General features: G+C 37.5%; 1 protein-coding gene and 1 long non-coding RNA gene across 4 annotated transcripts in view; both read left to right on the top strand.

Moving 5' to 3' along the window:
* LOC121506182 overlaps positions 1 to 14,370 on the top strand; it is a 91,427-nt gene extending 77,057 nt beyond the window's left edge. For all 3 annotated transcript variants that reach the window (XR_005991622.1, XR_005991621.1, XR_005991623.1), the window contains one exon: positions 13,755 to 14,370. This is a non-coding gene — a long non-coding RNA (uncharacterized LOC121506182). The remainder of the gene's footprint in view (positions 1 to 13,754) is intronic.
* A 190-nt stretch (positions 14,371 to 14,560) lies between these two features.
* urp2 (urotensin II-related peptide) lies at positions 14,561 to 22,851 on the top strand. The gene is made up of 5 exons (XM_041781839.1): positions 14,561 to 16,094; positions 18,529 to 18,843; positions 20,150 to 20,184; positions 20,520 to 20,673; positions 20,828 to 22,851. Exons 1-5 carry the CDS (start codon positions 15,989 to 15,991, stop codon positions 20,857 to 20,859), a joined length of 642 nt encoding a protein of 213 aa, XP_041637773.1. The 5' UTR covers positions 14,561 to 15,988; the 3' UTR covers positions 20,860 to 22,851.
* Positions 22,852 to 24,192: the final 1,341 nt, after the last annotated feature.

Here is a 24,192-nt window from a genome sequence, read left to right as displayed (position 1 = left end):
AAGCAACATAAAAACAATAATCCCCATTCAATAAAGCAGTTGATATCAAATTTGCAGTATGAGCAACAATAATTGCAATTAGGTATATTTGCAATCGTTCTGCCCTAGTTCATTTGATCTAATATTGATGAAGCTTAGCGTTAGTTCATGTAAGTCATACCCCTAGCTGCGATTGCCTGATAGCCAGCTGACACCAATTATCACCTCCCAGCTCCCACAGCCAATCACAGCTATTTCTCTCAACACAGCGGTCCATTTAAAGATGACGTACTGATCACTTATCCCTGCTTGCATCAGTGCTGTTGCACCACGCCGCTGCTGGCAAAGCTTCACCTCCTCCACCCCAGCCTCCTCCTTTATAGCTTAAAGCTTGTTGCTCTTATTCAGATATACTGCTACTATGAATTAGTTGCTTTTGAATAATTTCATTGTATTCAATGCACATTGTCATAAATGCATCTATCCATATGGAGAGTCAAAAATGCTCCTTGACTAAGTGTAGGCTATAATACAGAATGATGTTTTTGCTTTAAATTAAATCAAATCAAATAGTGCAAAAAAAATCTATATATTGTTTCTTGAAAGAGCCTCTTATTATTGTGTCCATGAATACATATTTTCTTAATTGGATTTAGAGAGAATAAAAAAATGTTGTATTTTTCCCATCTGTTGTAGCTATGACAACCATGACACTAACAGCTGAAAGACACCACTTGACACAGTCACTTTTTTGAACCGCAACACCTGCTTACCGACAGCATCTTCAACAATGAAGTTTTTAGATTGTCCAGGTTTTACTGGCAATTTTCTGATCCATAAACATGTAAATTTAAAGAGAATTTTCAAACATACAAGTCTCCAAACTAAATGTTTTAAAGCATTCCATTCCATGTAAAGTTAAAATTATATTATGATGATGTTGTGTATGTTTCAGATTGAGACATGCACAGATGGGCAGTGCCTTTACCGATTTATTTAAGCCTATCACATGAGCCAATTAAGATTTTCATGCTTTTTCATCACTTCTTTGTATTTTTCCTTGTCTATTTTTTGAATGAGCTGTGAGATTGGACATTAGCTGACACTGATACTCAGCCATGTGCCGATGCATTGCTGCCAAACAGCCCCAGAAAATCAACTATTTTCGTGGAAATATAGTGTGACAATAGCAGATAGTATGTAGGAAGATGCCAGTGATCAGGACTTTTCTATCAGTAATATTTGTGTTATTCTAAGTGCACAAGTATTGGAAGGTGTTTTGTAAGTACATTGAAAATGAACTATGAAATTGAATCTCTTTTTAGGATTCTTTGATATCTGAAATGGTTAACAGTCCCAACTTTTCAGACAATGTTGCTGTTACCTTAATGGTATTCAGTCATTCATTAAACCAGCTCTTTGGAGGTGAAACTGTTGGAAAATGATCTCTGTCCAAACAAGTTTGTGTGCAGGTGAAAGGCTGATGGGATCCAAACAACTTGATTCCCTTCCTCTACATCATCATCATATCTCTTATTGGCAGGCTGTGCAGCCTCATTAGCATATCTAATTCATACATCGCTCACATAAAGTGTTGAGTATGCATGAATCCTCCGGGTCAATATTTCATTTATCCTCCATTTGCACAATCAAATCTGCAGGTGTAATGGTGTGTGTGTATATGTAGGTGTGTGGGTGTGATAAGGGGACAGTTAATGATTAAAGTGTGATTAGATTTGGATCAGGAACACCGTGCATATGTTATTAGGCTGCAGTTCAAAGTGTAAAGGCCAAGTCAAACATGGTTCAGCAGCACTAAATAATCAGTACCATAAATCATCAACAGTTTGCAATAGTCAAATCCATTCAGTCATTTTTGATGCATTATTCACCTGCTTTTCTAGTTTTATTTTTCTAACATTTTAATGTCATTTTGTTGAGTAAATTCAGCTTTGAGTTTTATTGTAACTTTCCTCTGTTTTCACTGTGTCTGAGTACATTTACACTCAAGCTCACTTTTACTTGAGTAAGATATTCTGTGTACTAAGGCAAGGTTAGAGGTTTTCAGTCAAATCCAGCCAACTTTAGCTCGATATCTTTAGCAAAGCAAATAGGTTACCCCTCAGTACATCCCAAAACAGCGCTAAAAATGGTAGAAATACTCCAACATGTTGGGACTGGTCAGTGTCCTCCCTGGTTTTCCTCTCTCCTTCTATCCATACTTCCCCTCCTCGACATGCATCAGAGCTTGTAATGTGTACGTATGTGTATGTGACAGTCTCCATTGATCCCCTGTCATCCTGATCACATTACGACCCCCCTCCGATTAGATCTACATTTTTAATTTTTCTCCGCGGATGACAAAAAATCAGACGAGAGTGCAGGATGGAGGGGTGGAGGAAAGAGAGGAGAATTCTTGATATGGATGAATATAGAGACTGTGGGGTCAGCAGGGGTCAGCAGGGAGGAGGGGGAGGCAGATCAACTAAGGTAGTAAGGATAGAAGGCACGTCTTAGCATTAGCTTACTTATGGCCTTAGAGTACTGATGCTTTATTTTAAACCCATAAACTACAAGTCATTCATACTTCCCTTCCTTAGATAGATTATAGGCATAAATCAAATATTGTTCATCCGTTTTGATAACCTCAAGTGAGTAAGAGTGCTTTCTGTGAAGTATAATCATGATCATTGATAAGGAAGTAAATCCAGCTTGAACTCTATGTAGTCAACATTCACTCTGGGTTTATGTTGCGTTTCCTCATGTCAGCAGTTGTTGTCACATGTCTTAAATATTTTTCATGTTTTTCTTCAGCATAAAGAAATCCTGCATTGCAGTTTATCAGTTTACGTTGTAGCCATAGTGACAGTGTTAGTCTGCTCGGTTAAATGGTCCAACCTCAGTGGGACAGATGGCTGAGGAGGAGGCATCCACAGTCCATCATCTCTCTGGGGTAAACATACCTCACTTTAATGTTATTAATAATCAGATTTATTATCATTACAGTCTGAGGCCACTCCAACCCCCAGTCTCTAACATACACACACGCTGTATAGATATACACACACGCACATACATATAGAGGCAGCAGACGCAGTAAGTGATATAGATGACAACACTCGTCACTCCCTGCAGAGGAAAAGTCATGACCTTGGACCAAATGTCATTAAGGAGCTGAGCATAGCTCCATTTTCTGTCCTGTGTCATCTTAACCCCTTCTTCTTTGCTGCTTTTGTGAATCTCATGCTTTTGAGTGTTTGTTAAAGGGTCCTACAGACTGTGTGGAATAAGGGTGGTAACTTTGAATCACAGCTTTTATGTGATTTTTGACTAAATTATTTTGCACTAGTGTTGCGTAAAAAGCGTTTAGATTTTAAGTGCACTTTTAATGGCAAGTTTATGTTGCACGCTTCTCACAATACGTGTTCAGATTTTCATTTTTATCCATATATATCTCTGAATTACTGCAGAAAATCCTGTTTGAAGTTGTGAGATTGTCAAAGGTCATTACCAGACTCACTCTTGTTGTAGTTTATCATAAATGTTATCAGTGAACCAAAGGTCACTTTGATTAGCTTTTCTGCACGCCTGTGCTTTTATAGCCATGTAATGATAACAGCTGTGAAAAAGGATTTGCCCACTTCCTTATTTATTTATTTATTTATTTATTTATTTATTTATTTATTTATTTTTGTCACACGTGAATGCTTCAGATCATCAGTACTAGACAAAGATAACCAGAGTAAATACAAAATTCAGTTTTTAGATGACGATTTCATTTATTAGGAAAAAAGTCACCCAAACCTACCTGGCCCTATGCCGAAGAGTAATTGCCCCCTAAACCTAATACCTACCGCAAGCAAGCATTTGTGACAACTGGCACTGAGTCTTTCACCTCACTGTGAAGGAATTTTGGCCCATACTTCTTTGCAGAATGGTTTCAATTCAGTCCAACTGGAAGGTTTTCGAGCATTTTATGTATTTTAAAAGCCCAGCTAGGGACGGGCATTGCAAATTAGTTCAGGCTACAAATGCTGTAGTGTGTGGCAGTGGTTTACTTGCTTCATAGTTGTCCCCATACAAATAAACATTAAATAAATAAATAAATAAACTTCCCATTTAAGTCATGCTACAGCATCTCTATCAGATTTATGTCTGGACTTTGACTAGGCCACTCCAAAACCTTCATTTCTTAAGCTGTTCAGAGGTGGACTTGCTGGTGTATTTCTGATCATTGTTGTGCTGCATAACCCAAGTGTGCTTGAGCTTGATGGCTGGACTTTGGTAGAGAGCAGAATTCATGGTTCCATCAATTACAGCAAGCAATCCAGGTCCTGAAGCAGCAAAGCAGCCCCAGACCATCACACTGCCACCAGCATGTTTGACTGTTGGCATGATCTTTTTATGAAATGCTGGGTTAGTTTTGCTCCAGATGCAACCCTCCAGAAAGTTGAACTTCTGTCAGTCCACAGGATATTTTCCCCAAAGTCATGGAGATCATCAAAATGTTTTTTGGCAAATGTGAGACAAGCGTTTGTGTTCTTCTTGGCCTTGGGACTTTCCCATGATGCCATTTTTGCCTAATCTCTTTCTTATTGTTGACTCATGAACGCTGACCTTAACTGGGTCAACTGAGGCCTGCAGGTCTTTAGATGTTATTCTGGGTTCTTTTGTGACCTCCTGGATGAGTCTTCGATGCGCTCTTGGAATAATTTAGGTAGGCCGGCCACTCCTGGAAAGGTTCACCACTGTGTAAAGTTTTCCATTCCCTTAGTCCCAAACCCTTAGAAATGCCTTGGTAACCCTGTCCAGAATGATAGATGCCAATGACTTTGTCTTTCATTGGACTGCAGCATGATGTGTTACTTTTATGGAGGGGTTACTTTTTCACATAAGGCCAGGTAGATTTGGATGCCTTGTTTTTCTTAATAGATCATTTAAAGACCAGGAGAGAATAACATGATCATGTGCATATCTGTCAACCAATCTCTTCTGCTCAAATTCAGTGTCTTCAACTTTTGGCAAGAATTTTTGTTTGGGTGCCCAGGTGTCAAAAAAGGTAATGGTATCACTGGATTTTCATTCAGATCAGGATGTAAAATTCTGGTACTGTGACAGCCCTAGATGCATCAATTAAAAGTAAAACAAAAGACAAGTCTTGATGAGTAAATATGAGGTTAAAGCACTAAATTAAAGTAACCATCACCTACTTAAATCAACAACTTGTCAAAGAAACAAAATTGTAAGTTTCTCTCTTTTCTTCTCACACTACCCTTGCGCCTCCATCCCCTCCCCTGTCCTCTGTCCTCTTCCTCCCCACTGATCATCTACTGCTCCTCCCCTCCCTCCATCTTTCTCCTCTTCCTTATTTCTCCATCTGTCTCATCCTGGCAAGGCCATTAACTCATAAATCCAATACAGGCCACCTCAACACTATCTGTCTTCTGCCGATGGAGAGCGCGATGGGACGGAGGGAGCCGAGAGGAGGATCAATGGCTCCCCTGACTGTCAGTCCGCTCACTCGTTTTCACATCCATCTACCCATCGCCTCCTCCTCTCCCTCCTCCTCTCTTTTTTTCTTGTTTTATTCCAAACCCAGCGGAGTGTTGACCAAATGCTGACACAGCTTCTCCATGCACTCAGGAATATCATCAGGGCTGGAAAACATCACTGAGGCAACCAGTCATTAAGTTTGACCTGGATGGATTCTGAAGTGGAAATCATCACACACGTTTAAGAAATTAACTTAAATCACAAAATATTGCTACATTTCAGAATATAAATTTAGTCAGGCTACCAAAATAGCTTGAACAGGCTTTCTTTTATCATCGCCTCATGTGCAACGGCCTCCAGTTCAGCTATTCTTGGGTCTGCATGCTGCAACCGCCCTTTTTCAAATCCCGAATGGGGTTCAAGTTAGGCAACTGTGATTGTCATTGTAGAATCTTCCAGGACTTCTTCTGTAACCAAGCCTTGGTGGAATTTGAGGTTTGCTTGTGATCACTGTCCTGTTGGAATGTCCAAGCATCCGTTTCCTCGCAGACAGTTGGCATTTTCTCCTAGGATTTCCTGATGCTTCACTGAATCCATCTTGCCTTCCACACGCTGCAGGTTTCCAGTGCCAGAGGATGCAAAGCAGCCCCAGAACACAGAGCCACGCCGCGCTTAACTGCGGGCACAGTGCCAAAAAGTTCCAGTTTTATTTCATCGCTTGACACAGAATAATCCCAAGTTTGAGCCTATTGGAGCCCATTATTCTTGTCCTATTGGGTCAGTGGTGGTGTGCATTTTGGAGTTCTTGCGTGGACATTCTTTAGGCTCAGTACCCTCCTTACTGTACTCACTGAAACCTCATTCCCTTTTGCCACCAAGTTTTGCTTGGAGCCTTCTCAGATATCTGGTTGGTTGCAGACATTAATAGCTTCCTTTATCTGCTCCATCCAGGTAGTGGCTGAATGTAGTTTTCACACATTTCACTTAGTGTCTCTGTTTTCATACATAGAAATGTCATTAAAAAGCAAGTTTTTAGGCCAATCTAAGTAAAAATATGTGAGTGGAAACATGCCACAGTGGGGGTTGAAGTAACTCATATTGTCTTGGGTGATGATCCTGCATTGACTCACCCAGGGACTTCTTAAGTGGACTTCATTGTAATAATATATCCAGGTATTGGGCTTAATTGTGTGAGTGTAGTCTGTGTTTCGAACAGAGCAGAGGAGCGCTCATTTCACCTCAACTTGTGCAGACGCAAAGAAATATTGTTATACACTCAGAGAGGACGGCCAGCGGCCTGCGGCTTTGGCACACACATCAACACACACATACAGTGTGGTTAGAGTGTTTCAGCCCCAAGTGAACCACACTGGCCTCTGGTGAGCCACAGGATCCATGAGGTGTAGAGTGACAGATGCTCGCTCTCTCTCTATATACCCATACTGCCTCTCACTTTCCCTTGCAACCTACAAGTTTGAGGAGTTTCTCTCATTCTTACACTTTAAAACATATTAAACATTCATTCCGTCATTCTTTGCCTTTCCTTTTTAATTAGTCTTACATCTTTCTTATTAGCTGCTCTCTTTATTTCTTTAAAATGGCCAATCCAGTTCTCCATACATCCTTACAATCAGTATATTCTGAGATATGTGTTCTACTGTCCTTCTTCAGAAGATGCACGAAGCTTTGTATAACTTTCAATATAAAACTAGATCAAAATTGCAATTTCAGCTGAAGTTGCATGAGGATGCTGAGAGCTGAATTGGGGAAGAACTGCTGAAAATAGCCAAAAGCACAAAAATAGCTATAAATAGCATAAAATGGCATAAAAGTAGCTGAAAATGGCATTCAGTAGCTCAATAAAGGATAAAAATAGCTGAAAGTAGCCTTAAAAAGCTGAAAATAGCTTAAAAATAGCTGATTTTGGCCTAACAGTAGCTGAAAATTGCATTCAATGGCTGAAATAGATGAAATAGCATGAAAATAGCTATATTTTAAAAATTATAAAAGTTAGAAATGAGAAAAGTCATAGCAGTCGAACGACAAAGAAACTGAATTTTGTAAAGTTTAAACGGTGTCGATACGACAGAGTATGAGGGAGGAGATAGTCGGCGCAGAAGAAGAATAATAAACAAAATGGCCGACGCGAATATCAATAGTGTGGATGCTCAGCATCCCCACTAATTGATCTAATGGCTTTGGCATCTATTGGTTTTAGATTCAGGTGGCAGCTGTTTAATGATAAAACTACTACCTGGCAGTTAATTGTATTTTATAAAGTTGCTTGACAGTGAAAGTACAGATTTATATCAAGAAGGCATAGCTCCTAAGAAGCTCCAACTTGGTCTTTGAGACCTTACAATATTTAAGAAACAATAACCTTTGACCCCCTGATCTGACATGTCTAGCCTCAAATCCAAGTGTAGAGATTAAGCGAAATTTGACAAAAATCCCTCAATGCATTTTTTAAATGATTGTGATTGTAAGATTTGAGGTCACTGTGACCTCCACCTTTACTTTCCAAAATGTAATCTGTTCATTCTTAAGTCTGAGTGGAGGTAAAAGGTTTGAAGAGAATCCCTTACAGCATTCTAGAGATGTTTCATTCACAAGCAAGGAATGAGCATGAGGCCCAATGACCTCTGACCCCTAACCTCTAAAATCTACCAAAGAATAGAAAATACTTTGTCTGCTTTTTAGTATCAAATGCTGGAATGACTTTGACAAACATGTAATATGTGCTTAATAAATGACTGGTCAAATTGTCTTATCTAGGCACTGGAACTGATGTAAAAGAGAGACACAGAATAACTCTGGTACAATAAAACTTGAGTTTTGTTTATCCAGTTTATCAGTAACCTACTTCAAGAGTAATTTTATTGTCTGTTAAAGTTAATACCTGATGTGTGATATGCCAGGTTGTAAACACACATTCATTTTAGTTGGATGAAAGTTAAATTATAACTTAAACTGCTGAATCTACATTTCAGTCTACACGACGTCCTATGACCTTTAAGTTGCAACTTTACACAATTCATCAGCTCTCACTTTCAGATTCACGCCAAGTTAACAAGCTTAGTTTATCTTTATGAACTGTTTACGGCTTGTTTGATAGACTAGTTCATATTTACTAGCTGATAAAACCAACAATATTACAATGTTTATAGATTTTAATGCTTGCTTTGAGAAGCACACAATGTTATCACTACTATTAACAACTACAAAACAAAGATCCAGGCTTTGATAATCCAGATTGATGAGAGAAGTTTTATTATTACAGGATGTTCTGCTGTTAAGGTGGGTCAGAGATTTAAGAGACAGCAGATAACAAAAAAAAATGAGCATTTTGAAACATTGCATAACAAACACTAAAATAATTTATCCTCTTAGAAATGTAAAATTATGGAATCAGAGAACTTAAAGGCAAAAAAAAAACCTTTTTTGATCTTTTTCATCATACTAACATATGCTACTGAGGAAATAATGTTGGTGGAAATGAAACTGAACTGTATGGCGTAACACCAACAAATGTTGGTTTGCCAATATTAAAGGAGGAAAAGTTTTCTGGGGCCAGCTAACTGGGGGTCCGTGGAGGTCAGGAAATCCTGGTCCATGTTAATCTGTGAAATTTAACCAAACTATTAGGAAAGTAATGAAAGACTTCATTGCTAAGCCATGATGTACACAAACCAAGGTTATAATAGTTTTGGGTTTTTCATTAGTTTTTATTTTTTTTTCGTTTTCGCTTTCTGTGTTCGATTTCAGTTTAGTTTTTATGAGTTTTGAAGGCTGGTTTCTTAGTTTTGTTTAGTTTTTATTTAGCAAAAAATGCTTCATTTTAGTTTAGTTTTAATTAGTTTTGGTGTTTTAGTTTTTTTACGGATAGATGCTGGGGCTGAGTGAGCGTAATACATTTTTAAAAACATATTAAAACAAACTACTCTTCACTTATCATTTTGTTTTTTTGATGATGATGTTTGAATACACATCCAGACATAAAACTACCACTCTGTGAAGTCTTAACCAATCAGATCAGGCAATTTTACACTCCCCAGACTTGTGTGTAGGTGCCAGTCAGTATGGTTGTGTCAAAGACTAAAACTAAGCTTTTTTTGCCTCCATTTTTATTTTGTTCTAGTTAGTTTTGTAAGCACACTATACAGTTTTAGTTAGTTTTTGTTTTTTGGTAAAACTTAGTTTTTATTCAGTTCTAGTTGAGTAAAATGGTTTTTGAATTTTAGTTTTAGTTATTTATTTAGTTTTAGTTAACTATAACAACCTTTACACAAAGCATAAAGCAGAAAGAAATGAAATAACTCTAAATGGAAAATAATTAAATAATTTCCAAAAAGGGGCAACATTTGGCAAAAATGGTTGAAAAGTGGCAAAAAAATATGACAAATTAGTAGTTAAAAGTGGTTAAGAATTGGCAAACATATGTTAGAAAGGGGCAAAATGTGTTGCCATAGTAGTGAGAAGGGGTAAAAAATTAGCAAAAATAGGCTAAAAGTGGCAAACATGGGTGTACTGTGGGAACATATGTGGCAAAATTGGCAGTAACAGTGATGAAAATTGGTTTAAAAGTGGCACATATAAATAGTTTGAACATCAGAACCTATTAATAGCTTGACACACTTGTAGCACCAAAATTAGGTAACCATAAGCTAGTACGCCACCACCAGTGCTGCTGATCCGGCACACATTGATATCATTAGTAAATCATAACTGGGGAGGGCCCAGTGGTGACAACAGATGGCACCACATGCATCACTGCAGCACCAGATCAGGTAGAAATTTTCAAAATAATTCAGTTGCAGTAGATGATTTCAACCTGCAGAGGGCAGCTGCTCTGCAATCACATAATGTAGAATTTAAATGCTTTCTGTTAAAATGTCAAGATTTGGATCTTAACTGATAAACAATACTTCTAAATCCCCATGTTCATATGTTTTCATCTCAAAAGTGGTCTGAATGTTTTGCTACTCTTTAATCTGAATTGGCTTCAGATTCTTTTTTTCTGAAACATCAGAAACATTTGGCCTTTTTCCAAGCAGACTGTCAAGCTCATTTAAAATTGCTAACAAACTTTTGCAGTTAGCCTGTGTCTGTTATATCAATACACACCTACACTCTACTTTTTCTCTCCAGGCTTCTCCTCGCCATCCATCAATTCAAAAGCTTTTATCAAACAAAATGCAGCGCAGCCCTGACATCACATTACATTACACAACTACACAAACATAAACAGAGGAGATGTTTTAATCCACATTTTTTTATTGAGACGCACACTTTTACACAAAACTGTCACATCAAACACACCCATCCTCTCCTCCTCTTTGTCTGTCATTCACACACTCGCTCACACACACTCGCAGACGGTCAGGTCGTGCCCTTCTCGTGTTTCCTTTGACACATGGTAATAGATTCCGCTGTAGCTCTACGCCTCGGCTAAGTGGCCTCACCTTTCACTGAAAACAAATCACTCTCTATCTCTGACGCTCACTCACAAACTCACACTCTCTCCTTTTTTTTCCTCCATCCCTCTCTTCCTCTCGCTCCATTTTCTCTCTCACCCTCTCCTCTTCTTCCTCGTCCCTGACCTTCCTCCTCTCCCTCTCTTTCTCTCATCTCTTTCCCATGGGTGCTCTCCTCTTCCTCTCCGTCACTCAGACCACCATCCTTTTATTTCCATCCTTTCTCCCCTTTTTCTCACTTTTTAACCCCGATATCATTTGTTTCACTTATGTCAAGTATTTTCATGGTGGATTGAAATTCATATCATTGGTTTATTATAATAAAGGTACAGCTGCTTTATTTAAAAGCCTGATGTATGCAGGTTTTGATTTTGATTTGTAATAATATATTCATTAAAAGCTTAAGCAGAACTGCCTTAGATACATACAAGTATCCATTTTTTGAACTATTTTTCTAAATTTTTTAAGTGTAACTATAAAACTTTACCAACATTCCCTGTTTTTTAGCCTTTTTAATAACTATACAGATGACTCATTTCACAATGTGAGTGCATATTAAATGTAGGGAAATGTGCATCAATGAACTTCTCAGTTCCTGACCTATAATCTGGGCAACGCTGGAGGGAAATTGTCAAAATTATACTTGTATTCACTAAAAGAAGCATTAAATGCTTATTTAATTATCTATTCAAAGGTCTTTTGGTAAGAAAAAAAATGTAGCCCTATTGTTTTAGTGTTTTGTAAGTGGAACAGTTATAATAATTGCTGACTTATGGCTGCAAAGTATTACATTTCAGTCTTGAGGGTGCTCAGCTTTTCTCAACACAAGTAGGGGGATGTAAAGGAAAAACAGGCAGGTAACCAGTGAATCCATTCACAAATTGCATTCAAAATATTTAGTCATACATTTTGATATTTTAGCATTTTGAAGAAAAAAGCAAGAATCTTGAAGGACTCAGCCTCAGAATTACAAAGTTTGTTTACATGGGGTCTGATCCCATTAAAATGGAAGACCCTACATACCCCTACCTGGATGAACTGGCTGTTAAACATGACAAATTCACATTACATGACTCCTCTGATCATTTTGATTAAACATAGCAAGCCTTTATGGATATTAAAGTTAAGCTCAATGTCCCACCTAGCTGAACATGCCTGCTAAAATAATTCATATCTATGTCTAACCAATCATTTATTACTACCATTACATAATCTTACATCTAGATTACCTTTTAGTTCCAACCGCCTACATGTTAATGTTGGTCAGTGTTGACAGTTGAAGTATATGTTTTTTTAAAAAGTTGAAAATTCTTCAAATTGATATGATTTTCAGTGGTTTTTATGTTGTTTTGATTATGAAAAGTTTCAACAAATTGAATAAAACGTGAACTAATAGACTGAATGTTTACAATCTGATAATAGCCTAATAAAAATGTTTTAATAACCTCAGTGTATAACACTGATTCACTCATGTGCATCTACATGAAAAGTAGTTTTTCACTTTTGTTTTTCAGAACTTAAATTCCGTTTGCTTTTAAGCTAAAATTTAAAATAGAATAAAATAAAATAAACCCACCATAAAACACAGATTTAGTTTAGAATAATTATTGTTATTTTTTTAAATTATAGGTCCAGCCTTAAAAAAATGCCTGCTGGCTAAATGTTGTTAGGTGGAAGGGCAAATCTCTGTGGTACCTGTGGCAAAGAAACAAAAAATCAGTGCATATTTTGAGCAACAGTTCTTCCTGGAAATGATATTCTTCAGTATCAAACAAGGAAATCTAAAAATTCAGTAGAATCTCTAAAGTAACACATCACCTACAAATGTTCAAAATTAAGAAAATGAATTAAGCAGACAAAGATTTTACAAAAGCTAAAAAAAACTGTTAAGCTGTATTTTAAAAAGATGAGCTTTTATGAGACTTACAGTAAGGTGTAATTTAAGAGTTATATTCATGAATTATTATAAGCCATAGTTTAGTCAGTAAATTACACAATCAAGAGTGAGTCTTATGATTAGCTGATTAAAAGAAATACATTAGATTTGACTTTTTTGTTATCTGTCCCTCTTTTTCATACATTTACCACTGTCTGTCTCTTTCTTTCTTTTTTCCAAGTTTCGTTCTTAAATTACATTTTTAATTCCCAGGTATATTTAATGTTTTAATAACTTGTTGAATATTAAAGTATATAAAATTCTACATTATTCCAGCTTTTCTAATCCATATCTAATAAACTCTGCGAGTGAAAATACAGTATAACTGGTTCATGCTGTAAAGCTTTATTTCAGCTTTCATAAATGAGGACATTAAACTGTTAATACCTCGGCTTAACCTGCTTCAACACAGCCGTAATGTATTATGTTCTCCATTATGTCTGCGGCTGCACAGAGGCAATAACTAGAGAAAGACTGCCCTCTAAAGGTGAAATTATTATGGATGACCCTGTGGTGTAGGTTCCCTCTCCTGTTCACTGTTTTAATGTGGTTTTAACAGCATTAGTGAAGAAGCAGCATCTGCTTCTCTGCCTCTGTTTGTCTAAGAGTTGGGGTTTAGATATACATGGTTGACTAGATCTTCTCTGGGTTCAGTGTCTGCTTTTGGATGTTTGCATCAGAGGTGTGGTGGATGTCAGAGTTAATCCGCAACAAAAGGTTAAGGAAAATATAGACAGTCTGCAGATGTAGCTGGTATTGGTATCTCATAATGAAGTCATTTAAAATTAAGTGAAGGAAAAATGATTTTTCTATACATTGATGGGAGATTGAGGTGGTAATGAAGTCTGTCCTTTTTTCTCCAACACTTTTAGATGAGGTCTGCAAACAATGCCTCGTGATGCAACATCAGTGACCTTACAGGACCTGGAAAAGGTCTCTGCTGGTTGGAAGGGAAACAACCACAAACATGTGGACCACACTGGACTGACGAATGAAAGCTCCTTGTTTGCTCATGCCGACCTTTTCCTCTCTTTCTCCGTCAGGACGAAGCAGAGAGAAAGATGGAAGAAAGTCACCCATGAACCAAACTTGTCAGGAGCCTTAAGGAAGTCCTGTAGAAACGTAATCTGAATAACAACATTAGTCTTGAACTATAAACACAACAAAACAACACTCGCTGTTGATGTTAGCGGTTGTTAGTGTGATTCTCTTCGTAGCTGAGTGGATAACTGGGGCCAGCTCACAGCTGCCTGCTTCACCTGTGCCTGCTTACCTTGCTCACACTTGTGGAGATCAACATAAAACTTCTTAATTCTGATGTTGTACCTTTTTTTTAGATAAAAAGTGCAGAATAAAACCCTGAAATTTCAGTATCCTGTGCAACCCTGTTAAGGAAAGAAGGCTAACTAACCTTAGCTACATCCCCCTCTAGTGGTGTGTTGCTGTGTTACAGCTAAGACACAACATTGAACCAGTATCCAGGGAGTTATTAAGTGTCATTTTGCAGAATTATCCATAACATATTCCCTTATCTGGATTATTGGAAGCAAAAATATGTCCCTGAGTTTAACCAGATGTTAGATGTGTTTAAAATTCTCTGTTTTAACCCTTCAAAAATGTTTAAAGTTAAAGACGTTCAAAAGAAAAAGAGTGGGACAGAGAAGATGGATGACTTGTATTTTCCTCCTTACTTCCTGTCTTTGTCAACATTTTTTAAATCTCCCTATGTGCGATAATGCACAAAAAGCCCACTAAAGTGTATGCAAATATGCAGACAGACAGAGAGCAGTAATGAATGAGTGGATGCTCTTCAGCTAAATTCTCTTCACCCAGCAACTGACCCACACACACACTCACACACCTAATATCGCTCTCACTCTTTGCTGTGTTCAGTATTTCCTCCTCTGTACTTTCTAATTCATTCATCTTTCTTTCATCCCTCCATCACATGTGTCTGGGGGGGGGCTTTTGAGTATTTGTGGTGGTGATTGGCGAGGTGGCGTTTCACCGTCACTCTGTCAACTTCCTGTCTGAGGGATTAATCGTCACAATGCAGAAGAAAAAGAGACGCCAAAAACCTTCTGTAGGTCTTTTGTGATTCGGACACAACTGCTCAGCCTTTCTGTGCCCTTTGATGTGCATCCCACGCTTTTTTGTGCATCAACCCTTTCTTCCAAGTTCAGACTGACCCCCAGGCCTACATGAGTTTGCCATGTCGTTTCTAGTGTTTGAATGTTGTATTTGCTAGCTTTGTGTGTCTGTGAGTGTGTCTGTGTGCAGCCAGTGCGGCTCCAGGCCCTCCTGCGTCAGAGGGCCTTTCTTGTTTCTGTGGCCCCCGAGCAAACATATTAAGAACTACCTTATCACTGCTTATACAGCCGGGGCCACACACACAACACGTCCACGTTAAATACAAGCCTAAACACACACACAACACATTCACTAAAAGATAGCTTTGACTCCAAACACACAAAGATCGCCGCCAAACTCCCTAAATGTCACCGATCCATCATGGAGGAAGAGGCAGGGCCAGAGAACCTAGCTGGCCAGTCATTGGTTGACGCCACGCTGTCAGGCTGGAGCAACTTGGGTTTATAACCGACCGGGTTGGGCAAGTGCGTTAGAAAAAGGAACGTGTAGAACTACACTTTTGACAAGCCCTCTTCAAGAGGCGCATCAATGGAAGTCACTGGGAAGACAAACTTTTTATCACAGATGCTGATTTAGCTGTATATTTGAGAAGAAGTGAAGTTTGAGTAGACGAACACCAACATCTGGTTGAAGAAGGTAGAAGAACGCTAAGAAACTTCCCAACCTATCATAACTGAAGGACACTGAGAACTTTGGAATCAACAAAACTAAAGGAACAGCAACTTTAAAGATTCAGAAGAGGTTTCTGGAAGAAGACTGACTTTACTATTCTCCAGACTGATGTTTGCCTCATCTGAAACATCTACAACAAGAGGATGAGTGAATCATAAGACGATACAATTTTCGCAGAGAACCTGATTGCAGAAAAAGTCTCTTTGGAAGGAGAGTCAACTCACTGTTTTTGATAGACGATTTGCACTTTTCAGCTTGCTTTTCTGCAAAATCCTGCATAGTAATGTCCACCATGCTTTTTAACGTAGCACTCATGTCCATGATGAAGGTAGTCCTCATGATACTGATAATTCTGATGACGGGGATGGAGACGGCACCCACTGAAAGAGGTAAGGAAGCTTTTAACGTAACAGGAGAGCTGATAATACAAGTGATTATAGCTCAAATCTAGTTTGGCTGTTATTAAGGAATTGGTTAAGCTAAGTGGTTGTCTTCAAGGAGATACCGCCTTCCTTAAAAAACAACTTAACAGTTCCTGAATTAATACTGAATGTCTGCAATACAGTTGGGACTTGATTCCCAGTATACAAGACTAAGCAGATCAAACAATATGATCATGTCCTCTAAATACATCACAAGGGAATTTAAAAAATGCCTGGCTAGGGACAGATATTACTTGTTTTTACAAATGAATAGAAATGCTTTAAGGCCACTTAGCAAGCCTTTGTGTTGTTCTGAATGCTCTTGTAGGATCAACTTACAGTTTCAAGTATTTCTAACTGCCTGATGGCTTAGTCATTTAAAGACCCAGTATGTTTTGGCCACATGGACATGTGTGTATTCCCCCTTTTTTGGTGTGTTTTTATTGTTGTCATTTCCTGTCTTCATCTAATAGCCTATCATTGGGTGAAGCCACAGTTTCATTGTTGATTTGTAAGCCCCAGTGGCTGAAACATGTCAGCTTTTTGAAAGATTAAGCATTTTTTTAATGTTTTTGCCTCTAAAATGATTTAATTTATTGTGATGGGTACAATTTTTGTCATTGGAATGCCTGGTTCCCCCTTTTTGTATCGCATATTCCCCTTTTTCCATGAGTATCCAATGCATTTTTGCATTTTTCATCTTCTTAGACCACACAAAGCAACCAATCATCTCCCTTTTGTTTTGAGGAAATGCTCAGTTGGGATGACTCAGACATGCCATTGTGCCTGCCAATGATAAAGCCAAAATAGTGTACCCATTTTTTTTTATTGACCATCAAAATATTTGCCTTGATTAATCTGCAATTTGCACATGATTTGGTAAAGGAAGAACGTTCTACACACAGTCCTTAATGTTGCAAAGCATTTGAAGTGTTGAAGGATTTGGACCATTTTCCCAATATTACTGTTTTGGCTTGCAAAAAGATTGTTTTACCTTCGTTAAAACCATTTTGAATTCGTAGATGTCATCAGGATTAGTCAATAGGCATCAAATGCATCTACTTCATTAAGGCAGAAGTGCTTGAACAAAGTCCCTTCAAAGGTTGTGTTTTTTTTATTTTGTTAAAAATTCCCTCCTCATAATAGAAGTATTTATTGCTCAAGTTTCTTGGGATCAATATGCTTTACTTATGACCCCATAGACCCAGCAGATTTTCTCTGAATGGGTACAAAAGGCTAAATTTAGTCTAGAAACAGACAATGACATATGCCAACATCCATCTGTTGTGTGTATTTCCACCTTGGACAAGCCTAAATACAACTTAAATTACACAACTATAGGATTTGGTCCAATATCTTCTGAGTTATTGTATGTACTGTTATGTAATCAGATACATAAAGGCTTGCTTATATACATTATATAAGAGTGAATGTGATCAATATTAAACTCAGGTCATCCAGTGTGAGCTGCCAACATTCCTCTCATTCCTTACAGTCGTCTTCAGAGTATGTATGTTTGGAGGTGTCATTATGTCCCGACAACAAATACACTGAGCTGCATTGTTGTAAAAGCTCCCACGTCATTATGCACACACATAAACTAAACTCCTACAACTCTTATGTCACAGCTGAGGGTCCCATAGCAACTGTTCTGGCGAGCAACAGACCAGTGGAATCCTACTGAAAAGTGTGTGTTTGGGGTTGTTTGATGGTCATTTCTTGCTGAGACTGGGGAAACTGGAGAACCGAACTCAGTAAAGAGGTCACAAGTGCATGAAGAAGGGCTTGCATCTTTAAAACATCTAAAAAGTCCACCGTAAAATGTTAATATCAATCCATTATGTAAGTAACAGTTGTAGGAAATGTTCACAGTTATTAGAATGTTAACTCTGTTTTGTATGCCTCCAAAAAAATTGACTTTGAAAGAAATTGTCCCAAAAAGTCAGGGTTCTATCTCATATATGCAGATGATGTTTGGCCTTACCTTGGTTGATGAGAATAAAGTTTGCTCATGAGACAACTGAGAGATTTAATCCTGTATACTGTATTTTATCAGCCTATTAGCAAGTGACACAACAGTATCATATACATCACTGCAAATGAGAGTTGAGATTCTTGTTTATCAGATGGGATGGGAAGCTGTGATCGGATGGGACCAATGCATAGGCTTTAGATGTCCAAAGCAAAAGTGTTTGACTCTTTGGGTGTATAATTTGACATAGTGGCCATCTTCACCAACAAAAAAACTAAATATTAAGACTTCTATCAGTGCACTTTGAATACCCACTGCACCCTAGCTTTTTCCACCACAGCCCCATTTAAGGCCACTTAAAAATGTCATCATAATGGCAAAATTAGATTTCGCCCCTGTGTATGATCCCTTCACTTGTTATCCCCCCAGGTTTTGCAAAGCTGCCACATCCTCCTCCCAGCCTCACTCAAGCATCAACCTTACCAGACAAGCCTTCAGGACTTAATCCAAGCCAGTACCTGAAACACTGGTTCCTGAGTACCAAATCAGGGACACCAAAACTTGCTGATGGAACCACAGCAGGGACGATCACTGCAGCCATCAAGGCTGGACGACTGAAGACGAATCCTGGGACGGTTGGTCTAGATAAACGAGCCCAGATGCTAAAGATGATATCAGCGCTGGAGGAGCTGCACAAGACTTTTAACAGCACGCTGAGCTCACGGATCACCATCATTCCACGAGGTAATGATGACATGATGATGTTTAAAATCTTAAAGTTTGAGATTTTCATAAAGTGTCTATGAAAAAAGGTGAAAAGTAACAAAGATAGATGGATACTTTTCAAAAGCACAAGAGGGCATGCCCATTTTGGCTTGCGATGAACGCAGCTGGTTAATATCTCAGAGTGTAATTCAATTGGTCTTGCATTGGTATTGTGTTCTAAAATTGCATGTATTCATATGTTTTAAGTCTCATTTGATCAAAAGGCAATTTTCCTCATGGGTGTCTTGTTAAATGTAATCCATACACCAATATATGCCAGGCAGTTTGGAAAGAACTGTATATTTTCTAAATGACAGTTCAGAATTTACCACTATTTTTAAACATGAAAAAATGCTGACTCATTCTGCACTTTCAGGCCCCAACTATTTTTTATTTAACAAGTACTCATCCAAATGCAAGAAACTGTAGTGTCAGGCTTAGACTGTATTAAACATGGGCGTAATTTCAGTGACATCACTCACTTGTTTTTGAAGCATAGTTTTGAAGCCCAACACCGGTGGTCACCATACTGAAAATGGAGTCGCAAACTAACTTTTAGTCAGTCTAGCAACAGGCAAAAACATGTAATTGAGGTGAGCCTGAAACCTTTTGGCTAACAGCATTGCACTGGCCTGTTGCCACACCCTTGATATGCATAAATCTCAATCTTCATATCATGAAAATTGATCGTGTTTTAAAAGAATTTACTTTTTCACAGTGTGTGCCAGTAAAGAAAACTGCAATTCAGGCCAAAATTGTTGTTTGAACCAAGCTTTTAACATGTATATTATTGCTTAAGAATCAGGCATTTTAACATGGATGCCAATGGGACTTTTAGGACTTTTGGAGCCAGCCTCAAGTGGTCACTCAAGGAACTGCAGTTTTTTTTTTTTTTTTTATTGTATGCTTTCTTATATATTTCAGCATTTGTGGTTGCTACTTGGTTATGGAGCATCACTGCAGTTGTTTTGAATGCACTCACAATCAAATACCAAGATGTAATTGGACACTGAGGCCGCACTGTTGGTGGAGCTCTCATGATTGCATTTTTTTTTTTATTTGGATGACCTTTTGAATGGTTTGAATGTCATAAATGTAATCAAAGTCTTGTCTCAGATAGTTGAAAACACTAAATATCTATGTTAGATACTGCTATCTGATGTTAATATGTCATTGCCTACTTATTCATATTCTTCACCAAGGTAACTGAAGGCTGCATGTAAATCTAATTTCTCTTTGCTGATGTTTAACTTTTTCACTGAAGCATTTTTTTTTTCATTTTCAGCACATGGAAGAAATTCAGGGAAAAAAAATAAATCGGTGAGTTTTTACTTGCATATCTAAAAATGAACACTTTGCTTTGATGATATTGATCTTTTTGCGTGACTTACTCTGCCAAAAAAAAGCATGCAAGATTTTTTTTTAATAGAAGTGCACACATATTTTGAAAATCAAATGCAAATGAAGATGGGAAACTGTATTTTCTTCACAGCAGTTTGTGGTGCTCACAAGACTGTTATCTGTGCTTACCTGAAACTTTTTGTTCCTTTTATGTTGCTCCAAACCAACATAGAAAACGTAGCTTAGAGGAGCTTTAAGATTTTCACACACAGAGTGATTTTCTCTTTCTGTTTTTCTGTCTTTTGCTGTCAAAGTCCCCTGCTGCTGCAGGAGGAAAGCAAACCACTGCCACTCCTGCAGTTAACAGCGCTGCATCCAAAACAAGCGCAGACGTCATCATCCCTAGCCTGACTGGTCGAAACTTCAGGAAGTCCCTCCCACCGCAGACGAAGAGGACCAACAAAAGAGGTGAAAGTCATGGGCCTAAACTCCCACTTACCTTACTGTCTCCACATCTGATGCAAACAGTAATTATCTTATTATTAGGCCTTAGGTTTGACAACCCTCCTCAACTCCATGTTGGCGTTTTTAACAAAATATCCTTATTTTCTCTTTCTTACAGTGTGTTTCTGGAAGTACTGCTCCCAGAACTGATCGCCCTTCAAGTGCCAGTCTCCCTTTTCACTCCCCCACCTTTCCCTTCTCATCAGTCCATCCTTCTCCATCCATCTCATCAACCTTTCCATGCACTGTTCTGTGATACGGTAAGAAGTGCACAACTGTTAATGAAAAAAAATCTGTTTTATTCCAGCCCTGAAAAATGCTGAATCACAAGCTTTTGTTTTGAAATTGTGTGGAAAAATCCATTTGACAGGTAAATCTATTTTACCAGAAAATAAATGTAACTACAGATTGACTTTGCAAACAGGGATGGTAGCATTTTATTTGAATTATGCCATGCGGTTTCACATACTATGACATGATGCTAATTCTTTATCATTTGGGTATAAAGTTAAAAGAACAGTTAGGTCTTTGCGAGTCAAGCACGACACAGGGTTCAAAATTTCTTTATTTGCAAGAATGCAAGAAGTAAGAACAGGAAAAAGATTACACCATTAAAAACAGATGGAAATGGACTAATAATAATTACAATACACCTGAAGTATCAGAAAAGCTGAAAATACCTTGCACTTTGTTTCCATCCATCCATCCATCCATCCATTCATCCATCCATCCATCCATCCATCCATCCATCCATCCATCCCTCTCTCTTCCTCTTCTTGGCTCTTCTCTGACCCCTGAGTGCTAGGAGACTGTTGCCGTGGCATCCGGAAGCCCCAACACCGGCGCCAGCCTCGACTCGGACCTTTTCATCCACTCATTAATTAACAAGACTGACCAATCAAAGGCGACGATGTGTGCTTGTGGCCGGGCGCATGAGCAAACACCCTGTTAACCCTTTCTTAACCTTAGAAGACAAACACACGTCACTTTTGTTTGTGTGTGCCGACTTTAAAATAAAGTTCATTTCCAGCATTGCAAAAACCTACTGTGACAATAAAGATTGATATTTTATTTTTTTTACAGATACACTCTCTTTAATTGTTGATTATGAACATAGCATCACACTTCTTATAAATTATGCCACAAGGAGGAGACTGCTTAATTTCTGCAGGAAAAAGTGAGTCAAACGGAAGTTCTAAACTTAAATTCTGTATTTGAGTCATGAAGTACAAACAGGAAGTATAAACACTCCTCTTACTTCTTACAACACCTGAAGAAAAAAAGGATTTGATCAGCTGGGTTTCATAGAAGTTAAGGAAATGAGTGGGATGTCCTCCTATATAGAAAGAAAAAAATTTTGTTGGAAGGTCAGAGTGCAAAATAAAAGGTTTCTGTCTAATTGTTTTCATATGAAATTAATGGTTCAATCCATCAATGCTTTTATCAGGCTGTAAGATTTTTCTTTTGATTCACAGATATGTTTTTTTTTAATTGCTAAATTAAAAATTTGGTTCTTTTTACAATGCAACGATACAAAAACGATGTAGCTAAAAAGATACTGCTGTTGTGCAAGCACATGAATACATTCCCCCCCAAAAAATATTTTTCCATGTATTTCCATCAAAGTGCATGTAAAATTTTTGTTTGCAAATCTATTTTTTAAGAATATTTTGTTAATAAGTTAAACGTTTTTTTGTGAATTTTCAAAAGAAAAAAAAAATTTTTTAATGTGTTTTGTGTAAAATTATTTCCCTGGAATGTGTAGTTTTAGGTTTTGTTCATATGATTTGCACTTTAGTTTTTCTTTTTACACTTCGGGCCCACCAAATTAGTTTGAAAAAGACTGATTTTAATTTCTTACGGTGTGACTTTAGTGAAATAGTATAAGTGACTTTCACTTTTTGAAAATAATTTAAGAAATTATTATTCCTATATTTTCACACATTTTTAAACATTACATATTAAATTTTCATGTGAATTATCAAGATTTTAATATACATCAAAATCAGTTCCTCCTTTGAAAAAGCTAAATATTCAATTTTAGCTCTTACGGTCTGTCAGTGATGAAGGATTAGGCTTTTATAATGAACACTGAGTAATTAATTTGTCTCCTTAGCTGTCTATAAATTATGTCACTATTAGCACCAGAGCTTTACAGTAATACTATTTAAAGAGCGACTTTACCCAGTGTTATTAGTTCACAGCAGCTCAGTATGAACAGGAGGACATTCCACCTCCTGTTGTTTCTATGGTGATCACGCTGTGTGTGTTTGCTGTCTGTGTGTGCAAACTGTGGCTCATTTCATTCAGAGATCACTGTCACCGTGGTGACCGGTGTATGTGTCTGTTCATGCTCATGTGTGTATGCTCTTAATAAATCATAAAGTCATGTAAAAGTGTTTTGAAGTATCACATCACACATTTCTGAACAGTAAAAACAGTGGCGAAACAACAGATTACATCAGTAAAATCATTATTAGATATATCAGTATTATTAGCTGCAGAAGCTTTAACTGTATGGAGTCAGTACTCATCCCAACTATTGACTTCTGCAGAGTATATGTACAAAAACTTAAAACACTGTAAATAAGCTTTTGTGTCAGCAGAAATATTTGTAGAAACAAAACTCCAACAGTGTTTTTACACTTGTGCATTTTACATTCTTTAAGTCAGTCTTTAAGATGTTTCCAACCGTGGTTTAGAAGAACGCAGTTCTTCAAACCACCACTGAGTGGTGCACCAATATAAAAAGTTGTTGCTTCAGTCAGTGACTGTTTTGACCCAGTACAGTCTGTGCTGATTGAGAATGGTGCTAAAAATGTTCTCATAAATGAAAATTAGCACGTGCTGTTTTCTGTTGAATTTTCCAGGTGTTTTAATAACGTTAAATGCAGCGTACAATTTTGTACCAACTGTTCTCATTTAGACATGTCACTTTAATCATAATGTAAATGCTTAAAATGTCGACATGAATACATTTATTGAATTTTGATGCTCAATTTTTCTTTTCAAATACATTTTCATCAACTTTTTATTTCATCAACACTTTCTATCACTTCCACTCCAAAGTTTGTGAATGATAAGTGATGAATGAGGAAGAATGTCAGATTTTTCTTTTCTAATAATATCAAGTTAATCAAATTGCTTTTCAATATATCACTCCAATTTTCAGTCCTTATTTATATTTTAATTCCAACTTTTATTCACTTGTTTCATCACCTCCACTTTTACTAAAATATTGTTACTGTCTTGAATGCATGTTTGTATTGACTGTTTCCCAAATTACTCCTGATTTACTCTGTATTACATTAAGACCTAAGCTCAGTCCACATTTTAAGTGAAAACTATTATTTTCTTTGTAGAGGACTCGGTATCCCACAGTGCATCTTGAAAAAAAAAAAAAAGTGTTCAACCCATGGACACAAAAACAGCTCTAGTATCATCGTGTATTGCACCCTAAACATAATTAACTGTACAGAAGAA

The sequence above is a fragment of the Cheilinus undulatus genome, linkage group 24 (assembly GCF_018320785.1).
Source record: "Cheilinus undulatus linkage group 24, ASM1832078v1, whole genome shotgun sequence".
In the NCBI taxonomy this organism is placed as follows: domain Eukaryota; kingdom Metazoa; phylum Chordata; class Actinopteri; order Labriformes; family Labridae; genus Cheilinus; species Cheilinus undulatus.
Note: the sequence above shows the minus strand (reverse complement) of the source record. Positions and strands in the feature narration are given on the sequence as shown.

Bases quoted from the DNA above. Each gene is read 5' to 3' on its own strand.
- urp2 (XM_041781839.1), top strand. From the start codon at position 15,989: ATGTCCACCATGCTTTTTAACGTAGCACTCATGTCCATGATGAAGGTA. The intron at 20,185-20,519 runs GTGAGTTTTTAC...TTGCTGTCAAAG, and splicing joins CAGGGAAAAAAAATAAATCG to TCCCCTGCTGCTGCAGGAGG. The intron at 20,674-20,827 runs GTGAAAGTCATG...TCTTTCTTACAG, and splicing joins GAAGAGGACCAACAAAAGAG to TGTGTTTCTGGAAGTACTGC.